The sequence below is a fragment of the Phycodurus eques genome, unplaced genomic scaffold, assembly GCF_024500275.1.
Source record: "Phycodurus eques isolate BA_2022a unplaced genomic scaffold, UOR_Pequ_1.1 contig_25, whole genome shotgun sequence".
NCBI lineage: Eukaryota > Metazoa > Chordata > Actinopteri > Syngnathiformes > Syngnathidae > Phycodurus > Phycodurus eques.
The window spans coordinates 435,085-457,941 of record NW_026904022.1 but is presented as its reverse complement, the minus strand read 5'-3'; the positions used below and the strand labels follow the sequence as shown (position 1 = coordinate 457,941).

Sequence of the window (22,857 nt, the reverse complement as noted above, 5' to 3'; positions counted from 1 at the left end):
GCTGGCCACAAGGTGGCACTCTGTGTCCGTGAAATCCCCACACCCGCTTGCTGGCATTGAACACACTGGCCTGGTGCCCAAATGGTACCCTTTTGTCGTAAAAAATTTGTGAAATGGAATCATACAAATGAAAGGAATTCCTTTGATGTAGAAATACAAAGAAAAGATGGTTGGCTTCCATCCTGATCTCAAAACATTTGGTCCTCTCAAAGGATCTCGGACTTCGGTACTATTTAAATATCAGAATCAGAATCATCTTTATTTGCCCAGTTTGTCCAAGAAAACACACCAGGAATTTGTCTCCGGGGGTTGGAGCCGCTCTAGTACGACAACAATTGACAGAGAACAGCTTTGGAGACAGGAAGACATTGAGAAAAAAAAGTCACCGAGCCATAAAGGGTTAACGGTAATGTGGTAACGCCGGTACATTTTGATTGATTGATTTCTTTATTTTTGAAAATTGTGCAAAAAGATGCAGAGTCCTCTAGCACAATAGTCCGGTGCAATGACTGTTGTGCAAAGGGCGCCGAGACTTCAGGCGAGGAGTGCGATCATCTGGGACAATGTCGATTGTGCAAATGTTGCGGATACTCCCCAGTCAGTGTGCAAGTGGCGCAGATGCTCCTCTGGCGTGAGTGGCCAGTATATGCAAATAGGGCAGCGGGGCGAGACTACGCACAGTGAGCGCACGAGTAACGTAGAATTGGCCCCACACAAATGTGACGACAAGAAAGAAGCCGAGATATCAAATATTGTAATCTTTGGTTTCTCTGTGCTGACATCTTGTGGGGAAAAAAATTGAAGAGGTCGAATTTTATTATTGATAAAAACAATTTGCAGGTGACGTCTGCAAGCTCGTGGCGCGATGATGTCAATTATGAAATGACAGTAGACTTGTACTTCAAGTACAAGGACATAGAGTGCGTACGCAAAGTATTCAGACCCCCTAACATTTTTCACTTTTTTTATATTGCAGCCATTTGCTAAAATCATTTAAGTTCATTTCCCCCCCTCTGTAATATACACACAGCACCCCATATTGACAGAAAAAAAACGGAATTGTTGAAATTTTTGCAGATTTATTAAAAAAGAAAAACGGAAATATCACAAAGCCATAATCACTCAGACCCTTTGCTTCAGTATTTCGTCGAAGCACCCTTTTGCGCTAAAACAGCCGTTTTTCACACCTGGATTTGGGGATCCTCTGCCACTCAGTCCACTACAATACATTAAGTTACAAAATATGGCCATTTACGTTGTAATTTGACAACTCAGATATACAAGTTGTAGATATACATTTTAGATTTCGATTTTACTTGATTGACAAGTTTTGGGCATGAATGCTATAACTCTCAACACTTGTCCACAGGGGAAGTCGGTGCACAGAATACAATCATCCTTGGTGCGTGAACTGACGAAGCCTGCCGAGATGAGAGGCGAATCCGACATCGATCGCTGCTATTCTCACCAACACACTTGTGATTCTTAGACGGGTACTTGTGAGAGAATCTTTGGCCGCAAGCAGAGCAGGAAAATGGTTTCTCTCCAGCGTGGCTTCTTGTGTGTTTTGTCAAGTTTCCCTTCTGAGAGAATCTTTGACCACAAACTGAGCAGACGAAAGGTTTCTCTCCGGTGTGTGTTCTTGTGTGACTTTTTAAGGTTCCCTTCTGCGAGAATCTTTGCCCGCAAACTGAGCAGGAAAAAGGTTTCTCTGCAGTGTGTGTTCTTGTGTGCTTTTCAAAGTTTCCCTTCTGAGCGAACCTTTGACCACAAACTGCCCAAGCAAAGGGTTTTTCCCCAATGTGTGTTTGTAGGTGTATTGTTAAAGTTTCCTTATTGAGGAATCTTTGACCACAAACGAAGCAGGATGAAGGTTTCTCACCAGTGTGTATCCTTGTGTGACGGTTTAAAGCTCGCTTTGCTAAGAATCTCCGACCACAAACTGAGCAGGCAAAAGGTTTCGCTCCAGTGTGGGTGGTTGTATGTTTTGTCAAGGTTTCTTTTCCAGAGAAACTTTCACCACAAACTGAGGAGGCAAAAGGTTTCTCTCTAGCATGGGTTTTTGTGTGTTTTGTCAAACTTCTTTTTACAGAGAATGTTTGACCACAAACTAAGCAGGCAAAAGGTTTCTCACCGGTGTGCGTTCTTGTGTGAATTTTTAAGGTTCCCTTCACAGAGAATCTTTGAGCACAGACCGAGCAAGAAAAAGGTTTCTCCCCAGTGTGCGTTCTTGCGTGAATTTTTAAGGTTCCCTTCACAGAGAAACTTTGACCACACACTGAGCAGGAAAAAGGTTTCTCTCCAGTGTGGGTTTTAGAGTGTGTTGTCAAAGCTCCCTTTCGAGAGAATCTTTTCCCACAATCGGCACAGCAAAAAGGTTTCTCTCCCGTGTGAATTCTCGCGTGTCTTGTCAAGTGTTCCTTAGCGTAGAATCTTTTACCACAATCGGAGCAGGCATAATCCTTCTTCCCAGTGTGTGTTTTCACGTGTCGTTTCAAATTCGACTTATAAGGAAACGTTTTCCCGCACTGATAACATTTCCAGCATTTGCTGTCAGTGTGACATGTCTTATGAGCTTCTGACTCTTCATTATCATCATAGTCAGAAGAGTGTGACGTCACGTCGTCACCATCTGACAGTGGAGCCAAGAGTCCGTCTGCTTGTGATCCTCCACAGTGGTCTCCGTCGCCTTCTGTTGTCATGTGTAGACTTGAGCTGCTGCTTGGAGGCTCCGCCCCTCCGCTCTCCTCACTTTGACCCTCATCTTCACTCTTCAACGGGACACCCGTCAAAGGAACCCTGATGATTTCCTCGTGCTCTTCCTCTTTATTGCGTAGGAAGTCTTCCTCCTCCTCTTTTGTGGGATGAACCTCTTTATCCTCCTCTTCCTCTTTAATGTGAGGGTTCTCTGGCTCCTGCTGCTCCGGACGAAGATTTTCACACGCGCCTGTGAGACACAAAAAGACAAAACACAATTGGTTCAAATCTCATTTGTTTCCAATAGTTACAACTTAAGGGTGGCTGCGGATCAGTCGGTAGAGCGTGTCATCCAGTAGCCGAAGGGTCGCCGGTTCGAATCCCGGCTCCGACTGTCCGCGTGTCAAAGTGTCTTTGGGCAAGACGCCGAACCCTAATTTGTTCCCAGTGGGCCTGGCAGAACCTTGCATAGCAACAGTCGCCCATTGGTGTGTGAATGGGAGGCTTTGTAAAGCGCTTTGGGCACTGTGATAGTGTCGATAAAGCGCTATAAAAGTGCAGTCCATTTCCCTTTTACCATTTACAACCTCCTCTGCCCTCGATCCTGTTCACATGTTACCGCTTCCCACCAGAAATCCCGTCGAGGAGACGAAAACAACAAGAGGACTGGTTAGCTTGCTGGCTCGTGAGCTGGTGGGCTCGCGAAGGTAATTTACGCCGTTTACTTTTCCTGACGTGCCTCCGGTGGGTGCACGGGCGCGGCTGCGGAGAGTTGGACAGCCCCGACACCGGTTGCGGCGGGACCGCGGAGCCGCCCAGTTCACTGCTGCCTTGCTCACGGCAGAGACGCCGCAGCCCAGGTAACACGAAACACGACACTTCGGGGAAGCTGTTTTTTGGGGGCGTCGTCAGCGCAGCTCGCTAGCTCACCGCATCCTGGAGTCGTCGTAATAGGTACGATAATATTACTAAGTAACTTACAATCGCAGCGATTAGCCACCGATCCAACTACGGTGTTCGGTATGTACATCGTCAAGGGGGGTGGATTTATGCAACCAAGTCCAAGTGCATACTTGGGCTGGATTTTAGCCACGCCTACAAACAATCCAGAGAACTGAAGAGTTTAGAGGACCTATGGAGTCTAGATGGTCCATATTTCACTAAGGAGTTGATGGTATGTATTTTTTTGCTCGAGAAAATTAAACTGGCACTCATTTCCAACGTCATCGATACGTTTTGGAGCAATTGTTAAATACACACGAAACCAAAATTGTTAGTATCCCTTGTTAAGGAAAGAAAAACCCACAGAAAAGTAACAATGCACAAAAAAAAGATTGTTTTTTTTTTTTTTTTAAATCAATGAAATTGACCAATGAAAATGAGATGTTGCTTTTGAATTGTGGTTCAACATCATTATTATTATTATTATTATTATTCTTTTTTTTTAATTCATAAAACAGGCCACAACAAAAATGACTGTACCCCTAGAAAAGATTGAAAATAATTTGAGCGTGGAGACATTGATGATAAGGAGACATTGTCTCCTTATCATGATCATCACAGGTGTCTTGCACCTTGTAATCAGTCAGGAGGCCGATTGGATAGGTGACAAGTCATCGATGCGCTGATTGGTGACACGGTGTGTCATCCACTAAACACGGACCAGAGGAAGCGGAGGAGACGGTTGGAGATGAGAAAGAAAATCATTGACAAACACGTTAAAGGTCAAGGCTAAAAGGCGATCTCTCGGCAGCTCGCTGTTCCTGCGGTTACAGCCGCGCAGATTATCGACAGCGACATCTGCCTCGCGGTTCCGAGGACCGGGGTTCAAATCCCGGCCTCGTCTGCGTGGGGTTTTCATGTCCGCCCTGTGTTCTCCGGGTCATCTGGTTTCCTCTTGGTTTTTGGTTTTGTCCATCGAGTGTCTAGAAAAGGCCCCGCTGACAGCTACTTCTGTTTGACCCAGTTTTGTATCTGCTTTGGCCATATTTGGCTAAGACCGCCCCCCTTTCCTCCAATTGCTCGGTTTTCCCGGCAGAAAAACGTCCGTTTACTGTTCCGGTTCCTACTTCGCACATTCCCTGAGGCACGGTGACCGAGTCAACGCGACATCCCAAATACTCGAAGAAATTGGTCCGGTCAAACAGGGCACCTTTGAAAAAAGCCTTTCGACACAATTACTCCTCCGATCCAACGCGGTCATTTGGAACGACTACAACTACCGCCACCACTGTACAACTACTACAATGCCCGAGTGTCAATCATTGCACTACTACCCTATCGCAATAGGGTCTTTCGCCCAAGTGGGAAGAAATCTTTGCATGTTCTGTAACTAAGCGGGACTTTTTGGATAATTGTGTGCTTTTACCTCATCGCTGGAAAGTGTGAGAGGCCCAACTGATTTGCATTGTTCTTGCAACAGTGACGACGTTTGATTCTAGCTGTATTAATGGCGAGAATGAAGTTGTATTGGCCTTTAGCAGTGCAGTAAATACCCTCATTCTGGCTGTTCTGTCCTTTGATGCCCTCCCATGTGGGAAAGGAGAGCCGCAGCCGCACTGTTCAAACATTGACACAATGAGCACACTCGTGCACGAACGCGTCTCACGCCCGGGATTGCCAACGTCACACGCCGTTCGACCGAGCCCCGCCGCTTTAAGGCACCCGCACGTCCACAAACCTTTCCATTGGTATTTATGATTCATAGCGTTTGAATGTTTAAATATGCTTCAAGCCCGTGTGTTTCACTTCCTTCTACGGTTTGCCTCTCCATATCTGAGACTTTCTAAGTCGATGGATGACAAAGATACACTTTTTAGAATGCGACGATGCCCAGGCCGCACCCCGTCGCAAGCGGGCAAACCTGCTCTGCGTAACCCGATTCGAGGCTGCATCTGGCGAGCGGCGTCCGATCGTTGACGTGGTGGCTCGTTCTCGTCTTGAGGTCCGCCAGCGTCCCTCTTCGCGCCCTCCCGTCCTCCCGTCCTCCTTGAACACTCGCCGTTCGCACTCGATCTCTGCTGAGCTGAGCGACGTGTCTGTTGGTCGCTAACGCGTCTCTTTGCTAGCCGCTAGCAACCGAAGCTAAGCTAAGCTAGGCGGAGAAGCTACAACGCGCACAGAGACGACTTCAACCGGACACGAAGATCTCGCACGAATGATCTCTCCGTGCCGTAAAGTAGTCACGGACGTCCTGCGGGAGATCTACCGACCGCTCATCCTTTACGGCAGAAAACCTTTCAAGCAACAGCCCGCCGACTCTCCACCCGAGAAAACGAGGACCACTGAACGACTCCGCCTCCCTCCTCTGCTTTGGTCGTCGTTCGGTCCGTGTGTCTCTCCGCTGGATAGGATCTCCCGGTCCATCGTACGTCACCTAATTCGTCATCACATGTCCCCGGCAAGTTGCCGCTCCTAAATCAATCTTGTTCCGATGTCCTATTCGACAGCTTCAGGGACCGTCGACGTCGCGATCGTGAGACGATGCTTATTGAGCCTCGACAAATTGATATCAACCTTTCTGCCGGCTCAGATCAATTGTCAACATTGATGTCCTCTTGCTGTCTGCGATGCGTTTTCAAAAGATCATCCAGCCATCCAACTACGTACCACACCTTTAATTGCAGGGTCCACGCCTTCTATGGAAACATCGACTTCCGCAAGTCTTGGTGAGCCGAGCTGTTCTTGTCTATGTGACCTTCGCTAACGTTTCGTTCGGAAGAACGAACCTTTTTTTCCGTGCACGAACTGAAGCGACTCAGTTGACGAAATGATTGGTTCCTTTCCACGGTGTCGAACGCTGAGCTGAAGCCCGCGAACAGGATCCTCACGTCAGGCGACGCGGAAGCATGGCATTATGTGTGACTCGTGCGCTCGCTGCAGTGGTCTCGCCACGCTGCACTGTTTGCATATCTGTTGTCGACCGATACCGGCCACTCGTGCCAGAGTGGCGTCTGCTCCATTTGCACGCTGACTGAGGAGTATCTGCAACATTTGCACAATCGACATTGTCCCAGCCTATCATACTACTCGCTTGAAGTCTCGGCGGCCTTTGCACAACGGTCCTTGCACCGGACTATTGCAATATTAGTCATTCCAAACTGCTCTAAGTGCTCGAGGACTCTGCGTCTTTTTGCACGATTGTCCAAAAAAAAACCAAATGTACCGGCATTACCGGATAACTAGCAACCCTTTACTGCTCGGTGACTGTTTTTTGTTGCCAGTGGCTTTATGTCTCAAAAGTCTGTTGTCGCACTCGAGCGGCTCCAACTGCCGGAGACAAATTCCTTGTGTGTTTTTCGGACATACTTGGCAAATAAAGATGATTCTGATTCTGATTCTGACGCGGCTCAAAAGCGTCCGGAGGAAAGAGAGCCCGAAAGCTTTTTTTCCGCTTGCTCTGTGGCCAACGCTGCTTCCGGTTGTGACGTCATGCGGTCTCGGACCAATCCGAGCTCGCCTCGGTGTCTGGGTGCGTTCGGAAACTCAGTCCGACGTTCCCACGGCGCCCCGAGATTGCGGTCCTCACAGAGACAGAGCGTGCTTCATTTTCTCTAACTTTCCTGACGAACGTGTTGGCTATTGGCAGGGATACGTCGGTACGTCCGCCATATTGGATGTGTCCGTTCTGCTCGTATCGAACGACACGCTCCAGCAAGAGCTCTGAGTTCCCGAAGGTTCCGGGGTGAAGAGAGCGCGCCCGGAGTGAACTTCCCAGCGCACCCTATGTTGACAAAGTGTGACGCAACTGTATGTTTAGAAAGAGACGTGGCCGTGTATCTGTAATGGTACACAACTAATTCGAGAATAATTAATGAGTGGAGAAAATTCGATGACTCAAAAGGAAACAAAATGCACCAAAGTAGATCTCTAGCGGAAGTTGCTGGCAACAAGGGAAGCGCATGCGCGGACCCAGGGTGTTGGATTTGACAGATTGTTGCGATCATTTCAAACTCAATTTATGGTACAATATACTGGATTAAAAAAAAAACGAGATAAAGAACCCGAAGGTGGGATCGTGACGAAACTCGGGTAATTCCAGCTGTCCGGAGGCGAGGATCGTTTACGTTTGCATGACGACACTCATATAGATCGAGAGAAGAGAGGTAGATACGACACGCCCGTTTTGAGGTCTGTACCGTCGGTGACGCTAAACTCGGGAGGTCAAAGTCATTACATGGCATACAAAACGAAAACGCCGCACAATGACGACAAGGGAACTGGGACTCCCTATCACGCGTAAAAGTTTTTTTTTTTCAAATGTTGTGTATCGATAGCATAAGATTTGGCGTTGAAAACAAAACCCCCCCCCCAAAAAATCAACGAATATCATGAATATCGGTTAAGAAATGCATTTCGACTTAATTTCAGTGTCACGCATTGCCTTCTATGGGAACGACGACCTTCCCAACATGGCCGCCGGTAGGCACGTTTGCCAGCTGGGCTGCTAGAGGGCGCTCGCGTATCGAGTGTTCAAATCTATGGACGACACTCGTGTCGACCGTGACCACATGCGCTTGCAGGTGCTGCACTAAAACAAAGTCCCGAATTTGTGCCAAACGTGCTGAATCGTCGTCACGGTGAGTCAATCGCTACTTTCCTGGACTAAGACTTCATTAGTTGAGTCTTTGTGTGTAGTTGAAGTCGTCTGGTTGCGCGTTGAAACCTCTCGGCCTTGTTTAGCTTAGCATGCTAAACAAAGAAACGCCTTTTATTTTTTTTGGGGGTGATCAACGCTTTGCGAAGCAAAGATCAAGTTTGAGCGCCAAGTGCTCTTTTCCCGCCACCTACAGCAAACCGCGTGGACCAGAATATCTAATATTTGCTCTTAAATGTCAAAAAAAAAAACCATTCATGTGTTCGTCTGAGCTACTGAAATCATATCCCGTCACACTGATTTTCTTTTGGAGAATGTTTATCATGTATAAGCACTCATTTTCTCCCCGGAGGCCATAAAGGAGCTGTCTTCTTTCCGTCTCCTATTTCTGACAATGCATAATTACAATTTTGGCGCTTTGCCATTTGAGCTAACGCACTGCTTAAGCCAGTGGTTCCCAACCCTTTTTTGTCTTGTGTGGGTACACAAGAACATTTTTGTCATCCCATGACCGTGAGTAATCTTGATGGAAATGTTGGACATCTGATTTACACTTGCGTTTGTCATCCCTCTAGTTTAGGGCCGAAAGGGTCGTGGCGGTTGTGTGAAAATGTGCGCAAGAAGGACGGCACAGTACAAGGAGGCACTTGGTGGACCAAAAGCAAAAAAGGAGCCACAATGTCACCGACTGGACGCCGTTGTCGATCTGCAGCCTCCAGCCGTTCGACGCGGAGCAGGTGGGTTCGCTTCGCTCTCACTTGTTTGCGGGACTGTGAAAAGTTTTCCTCGTCGAGAAATCCTACATGTAAATCGTGTAATTTTGCAAAATCAATTCCGGGGACGTCTGTAATTGTGACCGCCATATTTACAGCATTGAAGACCGCATCACAACAAGCGAGGTGCAAATCTTACGGCATTTTGGTTTTATATTATATTATTAGAGAGGAGAAAGATAAAACGAGCTGGGAAGGCATACGGAATCTTGTGTCATCAGGCTGGGAAGTGTCGATGAAAAAATATAATTGCCTGAATGCCAAGACATGAGGAAACTTGTATTTTGGAACAAATGGCGAGATACATGTACTAGAAAGTCAACCGTCACTGCAGCGCTCCATGGCAGAGTGGCCCGACGGAAAGCCTCTTCTCAGTGCAAGACACGTGAAAGCCCGCATGGGGTTTGCTAAAAACACACCTGAAGGACTCCAAAATGGTGAGAAACACGATTCTCTGGTCTGACGAGACCGAGATCGAACTTTTTGGGCTATGTGTGCTACAATCTTACGTTTTACCCCAAATGTTTAAAACGACCTGACCGTTTTACTGCACGACACAATTGTTTTGCTCATGCCAGGTTAACAAGAGGGATACACCCCTCGATTCATTATGTCAATGTTTTTCAGGTTGAATCTCTGCGAGAAACCACAAAATAATTTCACTGGAGCATCATGTTTTCGTTGACTTTGAAATCTACTCGAGTAAACTCGTTTGAAATATTACTCAACTTGATATTTCTTCTAACGTGTCATTCTTTTAATAAAATATAGTGATATAGTGCCAAGACATGGTATTGAACAAACTGAAATCAAAAGGACGAAGTTGGCAATATCGTATCACTTGAAATGATTCAGAGGGGCTGATTGAAAGCGAGTGAAGCAAAGCAAAATAAAGGCAAATACAAGAAAATCCAACTGTACAATGTGATATCCATCCATCCATCCATCCATCCATCCATTTTCTGAGCCGCTTCTCCTCACAAGGGTTGCGGGAGTGCCGGAGCCTATCCCAGCTGTCATCGGGCAGGAGGCGGGGTACGCCCTCAACTGGTCGCCAGCCAATCGCAGGGCACACACAAACAAACAACCATTCGCACTCACATTCACACCTAGGGGCAATTTAGAGACTTCAATTCACCGACCATGCATGTTTTTGGGATGTGGGAGGAAAGCGGAGTGCCCGGAGAAAAGCCACGCAGGCACGGGGAGAACATGCAAACTCCACACAGGTGAACCCCAGTCCTCGGAACTCTGAGGCAGACGTCCACCGTGCCGCCCAATGTGATATAGATATACATATTTACATGATGACATTCCATAATAGCACGTTGAATACAGGGTCCATAACAAGCTAAAAACAGGTTCAGCGAGCATGTACAGTGTCCCTCACAAAAGTTTTCAACGGCGATGTTGGGATGAATGCGGTGAGGCTTTGTCAAATTATTTTTGCTCTATGTTTATTTTACTTTAATCTAAACCATAACACACAACATTAAAGTCACACCATGAGAACAGATTTACCAAACTCTCTGCGTTTGTCTTTTTGTGTCTTGTTGACGTCACTGAAGAGCTTAGTCCTGAGCGGCAGGAGCCAGAGCCCCCTCGCATTAAAGAGGAAGTGGAGGACGAAGAGGCCCACCTCATCAAAGAGGAAGAGGAGCCCATTTTGATTAAAAAAGAAGAGGAAGAAGCGTTCCCCCACATCAAACAGGAAGAGGAGGAGTTTCCATCGACTGGTGTCCCTTTGAAGAGTGAAGATGGTCAAAGTGAGGAGAGCGGAGGGGCGGAGCCGCCAAGCAGCAGCTCAAATCAACACATGACAACAGGAGGCGATGGAGACCACTGTGGAGGATCGCCAGCAGACGGACTCTTTGCGCAACAGTCAGATTGTGACGACATGACGTCACACTCTCCTCACACTGATGATGACGCTAAACAGTCTGAAGGTGATATGACATGTCACACTGACAACAAACGTTGGAAATGTTCTCAGTGTGGGAAAACATTTGCTAGTAAGACTAGTTTGAAACAACACACGAGAACACACACTGGCGAGAAACCCTTTTCCTGCTCAGATTGTGGTAAAAGATTCTCTGAAAAGGGGAACTTTAAAAAACACACAAGAACCCACACTGGTGAGAAACCTTTTGTCTGCTTAGATTGTGGCCAAAGATTCTCTGTGAAGGGTAGCTTAAAAATACACACAAGAACGCACACTGGTGAGAGAGCTTTTTCCTGCTCAGATTGCGGCCAAAGATTCTCTCAGAAGGAACACTTAAAAAGACACACAAGAACCCACACTGGTGAGAAACCTTTTTCCTGCTCAGATTGCGGTCAAAGATTCTCTGACAAAGGAATTTTAAAAATCCACGCAAGAACCCACACGGGTGAGAAACCTTTTTCCTGCTCAGATTGTGGTCAAAGATTCTCTGTGAAGGGAAGCTTAAAAAGACACACAAGAACCCACACTGCTGAGAAACCTTTTGCCTGCTCAGTTTGTGGTCAGAGATTCTCTGTCAAGGCAACCTTGACAAGACACACAAGAACACACACTGGAGAGAAACCTTTTGCCTGCTCAGTTTGTGGTCAAAGATTCTCTGACAAGGTAACCTTGACAAGACACACAAAAACACACACTGCTGAGAAACCTTTTGCCTGCTCAGTTTGTGGTCAGAGATTCTCTGACAAGGGAATCTTGACAGTACACACAAGGACACACACTGGTGAGAAACCTTTTTCCTGCACAGTTTGTGGTCAAAGGTTTTCTGCGAAGCGAAACTTAAAAATACACACAAGAACCCACACTGGTGAGAAACCTTTTTCCTGCACAGTTTGTGGTCAAAGATTTTCTGTGAAGGGAAACTTAAAAATACACACAAGAACGCACACTGGAGAGAAACCTTTTTCCTGCTCGGTTTGTGGCCAAAGATTCTCTAAGAAGGAAAACTTAAAAAGACACACAAGAGCCCACACTGGTGAGAAACCTTTTTCCTGCTCGGTTTGTGGCCAAAGATTCTCTTATAAGTATCTGGCTAAGAGACACAAGTGTGCTGGTGAAAACAGCAGTGATCACGAAGCTTTTTTTCATGAAACTGTAAATGTTTAATTTGAAAAGTTACTGACAAAAAGAAAATCTCCATTCTTGTATTCTATGTACCAGCTTTTATTGTATCCATCGTCTTGTCCAGAGACACTGAACAAAAATATAAACAGTTTTGTTTTTGCTCCCATTTTTTGTGAGCTGGACTCCCAAGACAGAATTTCTAGGCGCAGCCAAGGCGTAGAGGGGGTCCGGTTTGGTGCCCTCAGTATTGCATCTCTGCTTTTTGCTGATGATGTGGTTCTGTTGGCTTCATCAAGCCCTGACCTCCAACTCTCACTGGAGCGCTTCGCAGCCGAGTGTGAAGCGGCCGGGATGAGAATCGGCACCTCCAAATCTGAGACCGTGGTCCTCAGTCGGAAAAGGGTGGCGTGCCCTCTCTCCGGGTCGGGGATGAGATCCTGCCCCAAGTGGAGGAGTTCAAGTACCTCGGGGTCTTGTTCACGAGTGAGGGAAGAACGGAACGGGAGCTCGACAGGCGGATCGGTGCGGCGTCTGCAGTGATGCGGACTTCGTACCGGTCCGTTGTGGTAAAGAAGGAGCTAAGCCGAAAGGCGAAGCTCTCGATTTACCGGTCGATCTACGCTCCTACCCACACCTATGGTCACGAGCTGAACAAGATCCCGGATACAAACGGCCGAAATGAGTTTCCTCCGCAGGGTGTCCGGGCTCTTCCTTAGAGATAGGGTGAGAAGAAGCTCGGTCATACGGGAGGATCTCCGAGTAGAGCTGCTGCTCCTTCGCATTGAGAGGAGCCAGGTGAGGTGGCTCGGACATCTGTTGAGGACGCCCCCCTGGTAAGGTGTTCCGGGCATGTCCCACCGGGAGGAGACACCAGGGACGACCCAGGGCACGTTACGTCTCTCAGCTTGCCTGGCAACGCCTCGGAATCACCCCGGAAGAGCTGGAGGAAGTGGCTGGGGAGAGGGAAGTGTGGGCGTCCCCGCTAAGGCTGCTGCCCCCGCGACCCAAACTGTGGTAGAACATGGATGGATGGACTCCAAGATCTCAAACTTGTTCTCCATACACAAAAGGCCATTTTCCTCAAATATGGTTCACAAATCTCCTTTGTCGAGATAATCCATCCCACCTCACAGATGTGCCATATCGAGATGCTGATTAGACGGCGTGATTATTGCACAGGTGTGCCGTCGGCTGGTCACAATAAAAGGCCACTCTGAAATGTGCAGTTTTATCACACAGCACGATGCCACAGATGTTGCAGGTTCTGAGGGCGCGTGCAAGTGGCGTGCCGACTGCAGGGATGTCCACCGGAGCCGTTGCCCGTGAATCCAATGTTCGTTACTCGACCGTAAGCCGTTTCAGACAATTTGGCAGTACATCCGCCCGGGTTCACGACCGCAGACCACGTGTAACCACACCGGCCTAGGACCTCCCCATCCAGCACGTTCACTTCCGAGATCGTCTCGAGACCAGCCGCCCGGTTTTCTGCGCCAACTGTCGGAAACCGTCTCAGGGAAGCTCGTCATCCTCATCGGGGTCTCGACCCGACCGCGGTCGGTCATCGTAACCTGCCCACGTCCAGCGACTTCGAACGGCCACTGAAGAGGAGTGCACCAACATTCCACAGGCCACAATCAACAACCTGATCAACTCGATGCCAAGGAGATGTGTTGCACTGCGTGAGGCAAATGGCGGTCGCACCAGGTACTGACCTGGCTTTCTGACAACCCCGGACCCCCACGATAAAGCAAAACTGCACATTTCGGAGTGGCCAGCCTATGGCACACCCGTGCAATAATCATGCATCTCGATACGCCACGCCTGTGAGGTGCGATGGATTATCTCGACAGAGGGGAAATGCTCACTCACAGATTGGAGGGAAACGGCCTTTTGTGTATGGAGAAAAAGTTTTCGATCTTTGAGTCCGGCTCGTGAAAAATGGGAGCAAAAACAAAAGTGTTGCGTTGATATTTTTGTTCAGTGTATGTTCTAGAAGTTAAGAATTAATACTGGTGTCAAAATACTTTAAAGGTGAGCGCACGGGCACTTACTTATTCAATAGCGCTGGACTCAAAAATGTCTACCGAATAAAAGCCTTCCAAAATACACCCGGTAGTCGTTTTCGAATCATTTACCGATGAAATATGAGATTTTCAGCCAGATTTCGGCCCACCCACATTTCAGACGTGTCAGCCTGTTTCGGCCTGAGCCGTCATGAGCATTTCCTCATCGAACGTACGTCAAGTCAACTTTGAATGGATTCCGCCACAAACGTATAGTACGGCGTACGTATCGATCCAATGTATGTATTGATCGCAAAGGCGTTCTGTAAGCGGCGTTTTGGGACAGACGCGGATTTCGGCCGGCCGCCATAACGTCGGACGACCCGTGACGGGGGTCTCCCGGCCGAGCGCGTTACGTCGCCGAAGGTCCCGAAACTGCAGCTGATTTGATCTGATCTTATCTGATCCGTATCATCTAAAATATTGGACTGATCCTTGTCACATTTGCAGAGGTCGAAGCTGCCAGGAGTAGAGATGTCTGCATAAATTCGGGCGATGATTGTTGACAGTCTTTGGAGATCAAGCCGCTTTTATTGGGCTCACGCTGACTCCTGCGAGGATGTGGCACTCGCCTGCCGTGTTTGCATCGTTTGAATGATGGCACCCTCATAAATGTGCTATTTTGTTTGAAGCGCATTAAATGAGTGATCGAACGTAATTTTGGGGTGCTAGCTGTTGGTTATGTGGTGCAACGATGCAGCAATGTAAGGTATACCAGCGTGAACAAAGGTTGTCATTTTGAAGGTGAGGGTATCAAATATTACCACTTCCGGCCACTTCCAAATCTCGTACATTGCTTTTCAATGGGAATGAGTTATTTACCAATTGCTCCAAAACGTGTTGATATGATTGGAAATGACCGCCAGTTGAATTTTCTTGAGCAAAAAAGTACATGAAATGAACTTCTTTGTGAAATATGAACAATTACGACCCATACTTCCTTTAAGCAACGCATGCGTTTTGTCCAATGCCAATAGCAAATAAGTGAATGATTGATTGAAATAAGAGACTTTTGGTGGTGAACTGTAAAGTGTATATGTGATCCTTCATAAAACACCCTCCTTTAAACGGTGAGGGTGACTGACTCAATTTGCTCGTTGATCAAATCCATTTTCCCCATTCAAAAGAATTGAATTGTCTTATCTATTGGAAACCCTCCAAAAAACAAAATGCTCGCAATTTAAAGCAAACAATGGCCGAAGTGAAAAAACTGCAACGCTGGGGGCACCGGAGTATCCCGAGCAGACGGACTCTTAGCTCCGCTATCAGATAGCGACGACATGACGTCTAATTTGGAAGAAGATACGAAGGAAGGTAAACGCCTGCGTTCGCTTCCGGGTCCGTCCGATTTCCGCTTGAATCGTTAAAATCGAACTCGTCGGGCTCCTAAAGGGAAACCACGTCACTTCTTACGTGAATAAAATTTCGGGAAAGTCACGAGAAACCTTTTTCTTTTTGGATCAGTCTCGTAATATAAAGGTTGCGACATTTTATGAAATTTGGAGTTTGAGGTGACAGAGGCTTGCTTCAACTCAGAACACACGCAAAATAGAACCAAGAGTGGCATTGTATAGAATATTTAATGAGATCTACAAGGGATCTAGAGGGAAACACACAAAGGGGTCTCACTAAAGAGAGAAAATAAGACCAATCGTGGTCGAAGAGAGAAAATAGGCGGACGAAAAGGGAAATAGGAAGTTGAAAACGGGAGCATTTCATGCGGATGAGAGGGAGGACAAAGTTGAGATTCGGTCATCTATTTTCTCAGCACACTGCTGCCTAGCGGATGGAGGGACGGGCCTTGCCACACGTGTGAAGAGTCTCAACTTGGGTTTGTGTGAATAGCCTTGAAAACTGCGTTCCGTTTGTCTCAAAAATAAACGCGCCTGCCCGCTGATCCACAAGCGCTTGAGCAATTCACAAGCGGAACGGAATATCGATGAACGATAATATGCGAAGGTGGCACAGTGACCGACCGGTTGGCATATCTGCCTCGCGGTTCTGAGGACCGGGGTTCAAATCCCGACTCCGCTCGCGTGCACGTTCTCCCGGTGCCCGCGTGGGTTTTCTCCGGGTCCTCCGGCTCCACGTCCGGGAGAAACGAGTCAAAAGGTTGGAGAACGCTTGGAAATGGAAGTGAAAGAGATCAGCTGAAATCCCAAAACAACACTGTCATGCAATTAGTCTTAGGACGCATCAAAAACCCAAGAAGAAACCATTGCTGAAAACAGCTGCCTGCACGCCCACTTTGCTTCTTTTCTTTCTATTGGTCGCACTCAGGAGAGTCTGGCTGCAGACCTCGCTTCTCAGGCCCGTCCACCTCACGTCTCAAGTCCCATCCTTCAGACCTCAACCGCCACAGTCGGGCCCGGAACTAAGGAGAATGCGGTCCTCCATTTCCGGTTTCAGCGTTTCTACTCCTTTATGTACAGCACTGCTTACTTCATCGACGCGCCCCTTTCATGCCCGGTTAACGCGTTTGAATCTTCGATGTGCAATTCGTGAAACACTTGATTTCAAAAGGGAAAAAACGGAAGATGAACTCTTCGGGGTCAAACGTATTTCACGAAAAAAAACCTTCTGAAGCTTACATAGAAACCAATAACAGTCGCGTCAAGATCAGAGTTCACCGTGGTTCCGCATCGGTGGATGAGCGTCAGAAAGCTCTGCGATTCCTCACGAAGTCTGAGATACTTTGATAGTTGTCAAGTTTACTTTTCGACTGGGCAGGATTCTTAACAGAAATGTTTGTTTTGCATTTCAGCATTCAGACATCCAAATAAGATCGTCCGTCCGTGTTCCGGGCCTCCTCCGCCGCCGGCCGATGCGGAAGCTGGCAGCGTGAAGCTATATGCAAACGTTGCCAGGAAAAGAAACGGGGGGGGGGGGCTGCCGAACCCCGCAATACTCAAGCACCGGAAACGCAGGGTGTTCCGAACCGTTAACGAAATAACGAATGAAATACATGTTCCGGATGAGAATGCATTAGAATTTCTTGGACTAACTGTTTCTTTGCCACAGCAAACGTCTTTGATTCTTGTCGGTATTGAGAGGCCTCCCTCATCAAATGCAGCTTTGGATGAAAAGCTGGGAAGGTTACTGAAACAACTCCATCTTGCAAAAGACTTGATAATGGCGGGTGAGCGAAATGTTAATTGGGAAGTTAACAAAGTTAGGAACAAATTGAAGAGGGTTATGGATGATATGGATATGACTCAGGTAATTAACGGCCCAGCGAGAATTACAAACGCCAACGAGTGAATCATCTCAACACTTGCGCTGTAATTAATGAGAATATTAATTCCTGAGCATATAATACAGTTGACCATTTCAACCACTTTAATGCTCACATCTTGTGTCGGGATAAAAAGCGACACTCATGTCCCTCTCCACTTTGTTTTTTTATATCAAAAAGCCATCATTGATTGACAATTTGGATGAGGTCGACGTTAAGGTCGACGTTCCCACCGAAGGCAACGCATGGACTTTGAAATGAAGTTGGAACTTGCTGGTTTCTCAACTGATTTTGTTTCCCACAAAGTTAACTTTTTTTTTTGCGCTATCAATGCAGCATTTGATTTCTTTATTTTTTTTCACAGGAGAGGCAAAATAGGGCTGGCCGATGTGAAGTTATGGAATAAACTAACACAATGTGTTCTGTCACTTCTGGACATAATCCAAAATCATCACACCCTTCACCACGCTCTGCTTGCTTTGTGTTTCTTTTTTAATTCAGTCAGATGAAGTCGATCACCTCCTCCTTGTCCCGAGTCTCGTGTTTTGGCTTGCCACTCATGGCGCCTGCAGCCTCCTCGTTGTCCTTTCTGCCGTCACGTGACGCTGTTCTGTCCTGTCGCTTTAAATAGTTCTGCCCCAAAGGCTCACGGGTAATGCTCCTCCTTCCCCTTCACGGCGTGCATGGCGGAGGGACGATCGCGCTTCAGCAAATCTTGCCGAATTCGGGAGCGAATGTTGGGAATCCTCGACGCTTGACGCCCCCGATCACGACTTCAGTGGACGAAAACAGCATTCGTGCCATCTTCGCGTCCGGTTGGAGTCGTCTGGTGCACGTGGAAGCTTCTCGGCCTAGCCTAGCCTAGCCTAGCCTAGCCTAGCTTGCTAACAAAGAGCCGCGTTGGTGATCGACACTTCGCTAAGCAGAGATCAAGCGGGAGGTAAAGTGTTTTCGTTACGCCCTCTACTAGGAAGGAACGGGGAGTCTAATGCTAACTGAAATGTGGTGGGGGGGGGAAACAACTAAATTCGATCAGCTTTGTTGGTCTGAGATACTGAAATATCTTGTAACAATTCTTTTCTGAATCATTAGTATTGTTATCCTGATCAGAATTGCCAATGCGCCGGTCACATGATGCAATGCGGGTGCGGGACTATAAAGAGGCCTTAGCTAACGTACTTTTTAACCCACGTCTAAATCTTTATCTTGCTATACCCTAATTTCTCGAGTATAATGCGCGTTTGTTATTTTTTTTCTACCCCAAAAATTGTCAAAAGTCAGTAGTGCGCATTATACATAGGTATAGGGGGCAATGAAAAAGATGTTCACATTTTAGAAATGTCTGCCACCATCTAGGGGTCATGAAAAAGCTGTCCACCTCCTTTCCAATATGCCACCGCCCCTACAGGTTTTGAAAAAGTTGCACACTTTCATTCAAGTCTGCCACCGAGAGGTTATGAAAAAGGTCTCGCCTACACTTTACTCCCAATTTGACAATGGTACATGTGACTGCATATATGTACCGTTGTGCTCATAAGTTTACATACCCAGGCAGAATTTGTGAAAAATATATATTTTGTCTTTCAACGACTGATGACAGAACAACAACCATCATTCGTTTCTTTATGGTTATGTTTTGTTTAATGATAATGCTTTTCTGCTTGACAGTTTAATTTGAATCCCATTCAAATACAATTAAATGTGTTTCGCTTGGTCCTTGCTGTTTTCTTAAAATAATTGTACACATTTTACAAATTCTGCCCGTGAGTTCTCTCATTTACAAACTAAAAGTAGGGCTGTGAATGTCAAAATAAGAGCAATAGAAAGTATTGTGTGTTCAAGTGAAGTGCTGAGCTTAAGAATAATTCTAAGGAAACAAACTAACAAATTACAGATACTTCATGTTTTGATCATATGGGTAGCAGCAAAATTATGCATTATACATGGGTATAAGGGTTTTCCAGGATTTTGAGGTCAAGTTTGGGGGTGCGTATTCTACATGGGTGTGCATTATACACGAGAAAGGACGCTAATTGTGTCACATGTCCGATTTACACTTGATTTTCTCATCCTTTCAACGTAGAGCGGAAAGCGTTGTGATCGTCGTGTGAAAATGTGCGCAAGGAGGACAGCAGAGAACGAGGTGGAACTTTGGGGCCCAAAGGAGGAGAAGGAGCCACGTCAACCACTGGACTCCGTGTTCAATCTGCAGCCTCCGACTGTGCCACGCAGAGCAGGTTGCTTCACTTGTTGCATGCATTCTAAATTGACTGTGGTAAATAATGGGCCCCGTTTGACGATGCATTGAACATAACATTTTTAATACCCTATAATGTGTAGTGTGTGGGTCTGCGGCAGGGGCGGACCTAGGCGATGGCCGCCGGTACCTCAGACGGGGGGCTGGCCGTCCTAACGGCGAATCAAAAACGGTTAGCAGTTCTGTTAGCTTATCCTCATAGGAGTAAAGATATCATAACACACATGACGCAGTTTACACAACGTGTGGACCAGCTGACATCCAGGGTATTCTTACTTTATTCTTAAATGCATCTTTCTAACGATTCTCAGTAAAGGTGTCAGGTGTCTTGAAAGGCTGCATAGTAGTTTGAATTCGAAGCAACTCTTGATGCTACAATTCATTTTTTTTTTTTTTTAAAAAGCCCTCAAACAAATGAAAAGTAAAAGCTTTGCAATTGAAATGTTATAAAACTTTGCAAATAAATGATTCGGAAGTCGTATGCCCACTTTGAATAAGAGGACGATAAGGCTTCGAATACCTTGAAGCCTTATTTGCTTTGCAGGAGTTCATAAAGCAGTCCTGTTTTTGCCTGATCCAAATGCACGTTATACTTTTTCTTTTCACCTGAAGCACCTTTGAACCTGAAAATGAAATAGGATACGGTATACATACAAAGGTAGAACTATAGATGTTGTGTACATTTACTTATTTGCATGACTTCCAAAGTCATGATGAACTCTAAAATTTTAATTTGCCATAAGGGAAAATGTTTTCTCTTTTTTTATGATGCTGCTCTTATTTATTCATTTGGTTCTAGGCAGGGGTGCGCACAAGTTGTGCCCAGGTGCGCACCGAAAATATGAAATGCCCGCTCAATTCAATTGTACCGTTTTCTTTTTTGGGGCGGAGCCATTTCGAAGTATTATACAGCAGTTAAATTGATAAATATGATGCAGAATGCGCCGTCAGCTTTTTGCATCCCGCGCCTTCCGGTCTTCGTCTCTTTCCTGCGCTGTGATGTCACACAAGCCAAGCCTCCGACTGGTTAGAGCGTCAGCCTCCCAGTTCTGAGGACCCGGGTTCGATCCCCGGCCCCGCCTGTGTGGAGTTTGCATGTTCTCCCCGTGCCTGCGTGGGTTTTCTCCGGGCACTCCGCTTTCCTCCCGCATCCCAAAAACATGCATGCCAGGTTAATCGACGTCTCTAAATTGTCCCGAGGTGTGACTGTGAGTGCGAATGGTTGTTTGTTTGTGTGTGCCCTGCGATTGGCTGGCAACCGGTTCAGGGCGTACCCCGCCTCCTGCCCGATGACAGCTGGGATAGGCTCCAGCAGGCCCGCGACCCTCGCGAGGAGAAGCGGCTCAGAAAATGGATGGATGGATGGATGGATGATTTAAGGATTTCACGATGATTTATTGTGTGGCGTTTGGTTGTACGAGTGGTTCAGGCAGCGGCGAGAGTTTTTCTTTTTGGCTTTCCAAGTGAGAAAGGACAACGTGACCAGTGGATAGCGAAAGTCAATCGAGAGGGGAAGAAACGTGGTCAGCTATGGGTGCCCAGCAAGCGTTCCAAACTGTGCCGATCACTTGGAACCGCCGTGTTTTGAGAAAGACTTAGCGGAAAGCCCTGGATACAGAGGCAGAGGCCGAAAGCAGCTGCGGTGCCAAATATTTTTCCTACGGCCATCGGGACCTCCGCCGCCAGCAACAGGACTAAATTTTCGAAGCGGCGCAGACGAGGTGAGCATTTCCTTGGATATACCTATGACCTCTGTGATGGTTACTATGCACTGGGGAGTAGGAAAAAAAGACCCACGCAGTACTTTTCAGTACTGTCGTCTGCACTTTTGCCGAGATGACAAGCCAACAGACACACGGCAAAGACTTTGTGCGCGGCGTGTTATCACGCAACTCGAGCGAGGGGCGCACGATATCGAGGAATACCGCATCCTATGTAAAAGCTTGCGCCGTGTCACTGAAACATACATGACTATATAATACGTATAGCTGTGCTCAAAAATATCGCCACCCCTGGGTTGCCATTATTTCAAGCCACGACTGCATACAAATATTTTGTACCGTCACATCGACCCGGTGGTCACTCTCTTTCTCTGTTGGACACCTTCTACTCGGCTGCTCGTCGTCGTCACTGTCAGGTTCCGACCTCCTGATTGGCTCAAACGCGTACGCTTGGACGACGCCGAGTTCAGTCGGGTGCTCCTGTACATTGAAATCCTCCTCCGCATATTCAAACGCGTTGCTCGCCATGGCGTTTAGAGTGTAGCGCACTGTTTGTCAGTTGCAGCGTCACTGCCGGTAGCCCTTGCGGTGGATAGAGTAACCTCCTTCTGACCACAACGGACCGATACAAAGTTCGCTGCACCGAGCCGCCTGTCGATCTCCCGATCCGTTCTTCCCTCACTCGTGAGCAAGACCCCAAGGTACTTGAACTCCCGCGCTTGGGGCAGGATCTCATCCCCGACCCGGAGAGGGCACTCCACTCTTTTCCGACTGAGAACCAGGGTCTCAGATTTGGAGGTGCTAATTTTCCACCCGGCTGAACATGCATGCATGCACATGTAATTTCTTCTCTGCATTTAACCCATCACAGTGAACCCATACACGTTAGTGGAACACACTGGAGCAGGGGGCAGCTGAAGCGCCCGGGGAGCATTTCGGGGTGTCAGTGTCTTGCTCAAGGACACCACCACCGTGAGTCCGGGGATGTTGGCGGATGGACCAGTTGGGTTCTTGAACCTGGGTCCCCCGCGGTGGCAGGCGATAATCTTAACCGTTGGGCCACGGCTGTTGGAGATCATGGCTTGACGAAGCCAACAGAACCACATCTGCAAAAAGCTTCATTACTGAGGTCACCAAACCGGACCCCCGCTATGCCTCGGCTGCGCCTAGAAATTCTGTCCATAAAAGTTGTGAACAGAATCGCTGACAAAGGGCAGCCTTGGCGGAGTCCAACCCTCACCGGAAACGAGTCCGACGTACTGCCGGCATTGCGAACCAAACTCTGACACTGGTCGTACAGGGACCGAACAGCCCGTATCAGGTTCGGCACCCCCCACAGAACTCCCAAAGGGACACGGTCAAACACCTTCTCTAAGTCCACAAAACACTCCCGTGCACCCTCAAGGATCCCGCTGAGGGTGTAGGGCTGGTCCACTGTTCCATGGCCAGGA

The 22,857-nt window shown here is 47.4% G+C and overlaps 3 protein-coding genes across 9 annotated transcripts in view; 2 read left to right on the top strand and 1 right to left on the bottom strand.

Moving 5' to 3' along the window:
* Nucleotides 1–1,065: 1,065 nt before the first annotated feature.
* On the bottom strand, nt 1,066–6,375 carry LOC133398192 (gastrula zinc finger protein XlCGF57.1-like). 2 transcript variants are annotated; one of them, XM_061669791.1, is made up of 2 exons: nt 5,561–6,375; nt 1,066–2,947 (listed from the first exon to the last, which is right to left on the bottom strand). In XM_061669791.1, exons 1-2 carry the CDS (start codon nt 5,589–5,591, stop codon nt 1,353–1,355), a joined length of 1,626 nt encoding a protein of 541 aa, XP_061525775.1. In that variant the 5' UTR covers nt 5,592–6,375; the 3' UTR covers nt 1,066–1,352. The 2 variants fall into 2 exon arrangements, 1 of the variants encoding a protein (XP_061525775.1); XR_009767765.1 differs by having other exon boundaries at nt 2,879–2,947; nt 4,272–6,375.
* Nucleotides 6,142–13,197, top strand: LOC133398190 (gastrula zinc finger protein XlCGF57.1-like). Of its 4 annotated transcripts, none has more exons than XM_061669781.1 (3): nt 6,142–6,365; nt 8,869–9,030; nt 10,635–13,197. In XM_061669781.1, the coding sequence occupies exons 2-3, from the start codon at nt 8,904–8,906 to the stop codon at nt 12,170–12,172; spliced, it is 1,665 nt and encodes a 554-aa protein (XP_061525765.1). In that variant the 5' UTR covers nt 6,142–6,365; nt 8,869–8,903; the 3' UTR covers nt 12,173–13,197. The 4 variants fall into 4 exon arrangements, with proteins under 4 accessions (XP_061525765.1, XP_061525766.1, XP_061525768.1 ...); XM_061669782.1 differs by lacking the exon at nt 6,142–6,365 and adding an exon at nt 7,440–7,802; XM_061669784.1 differs by lacking the exon at nt 6,142–6,365 and adding an exon at nt 8,007–8,276 and having other exon boundaries at nt 8,874–9,030.
* The window catches only part of LOC133398184 (gastrula zinc finger protein XlCGF57.1-like), a 33,331-nt gene continuing 19,445 nt past the window's right edge, over nt 8,972–22,857 (top strand). For 2 of the 3 annotated variants that reach the window (XM_061669770.1, XM_061669767.1), the window contains exons 1-2: nt 18,119–18,368; nt 19,512–19,665. In XM_061669770.1, coding sequence (XP_061525754.1) covers nt 19,542–19,665 — 124 coding nt within the window. In that variant the 5' untranslated portion in view covers nt 18,119–18,368; nt 19,512–19,541. Of the gene's footprint in view, nt 9,031–18,118; nt 18,369–19,511; nt 19,666–22,857 lie in introns of those variants that run through there. The other variant, XM_061669768.1, reaches the window with a different exon arrangement.

Bases quoted from the DNA above. Each gene is read 5' to 3' on its own strand.
- LOC133398192 (XM_061669791.1), bottom strand. From the start codon at position 5,591: ATGCAGCCTCGAATCGGGTTACGCAGAGCAG. The intron at 2,948-5,560 runs GTTTGCCCGCTT...TGTGTCTCACAG, and splicing joins AATCGGGTTACGCAGAGCAG to GCGCGTGTGAAAATCTTCGT.
- LOC133398190 (XM_061669781.1), top strand. From the start codon at position 8,904: ATGTGCGCAAGAAGGACGGCACAGTACAAGGAGGCACTTGGTGGACCA. The intron at 9,031-10,634 runs GTGGGTTCGCTT...ACGTCACTGAAG, and splicing joins AGCCGTTCGACGCGGAGCAG to AGCTTAGTCCTGAGCGGCAG.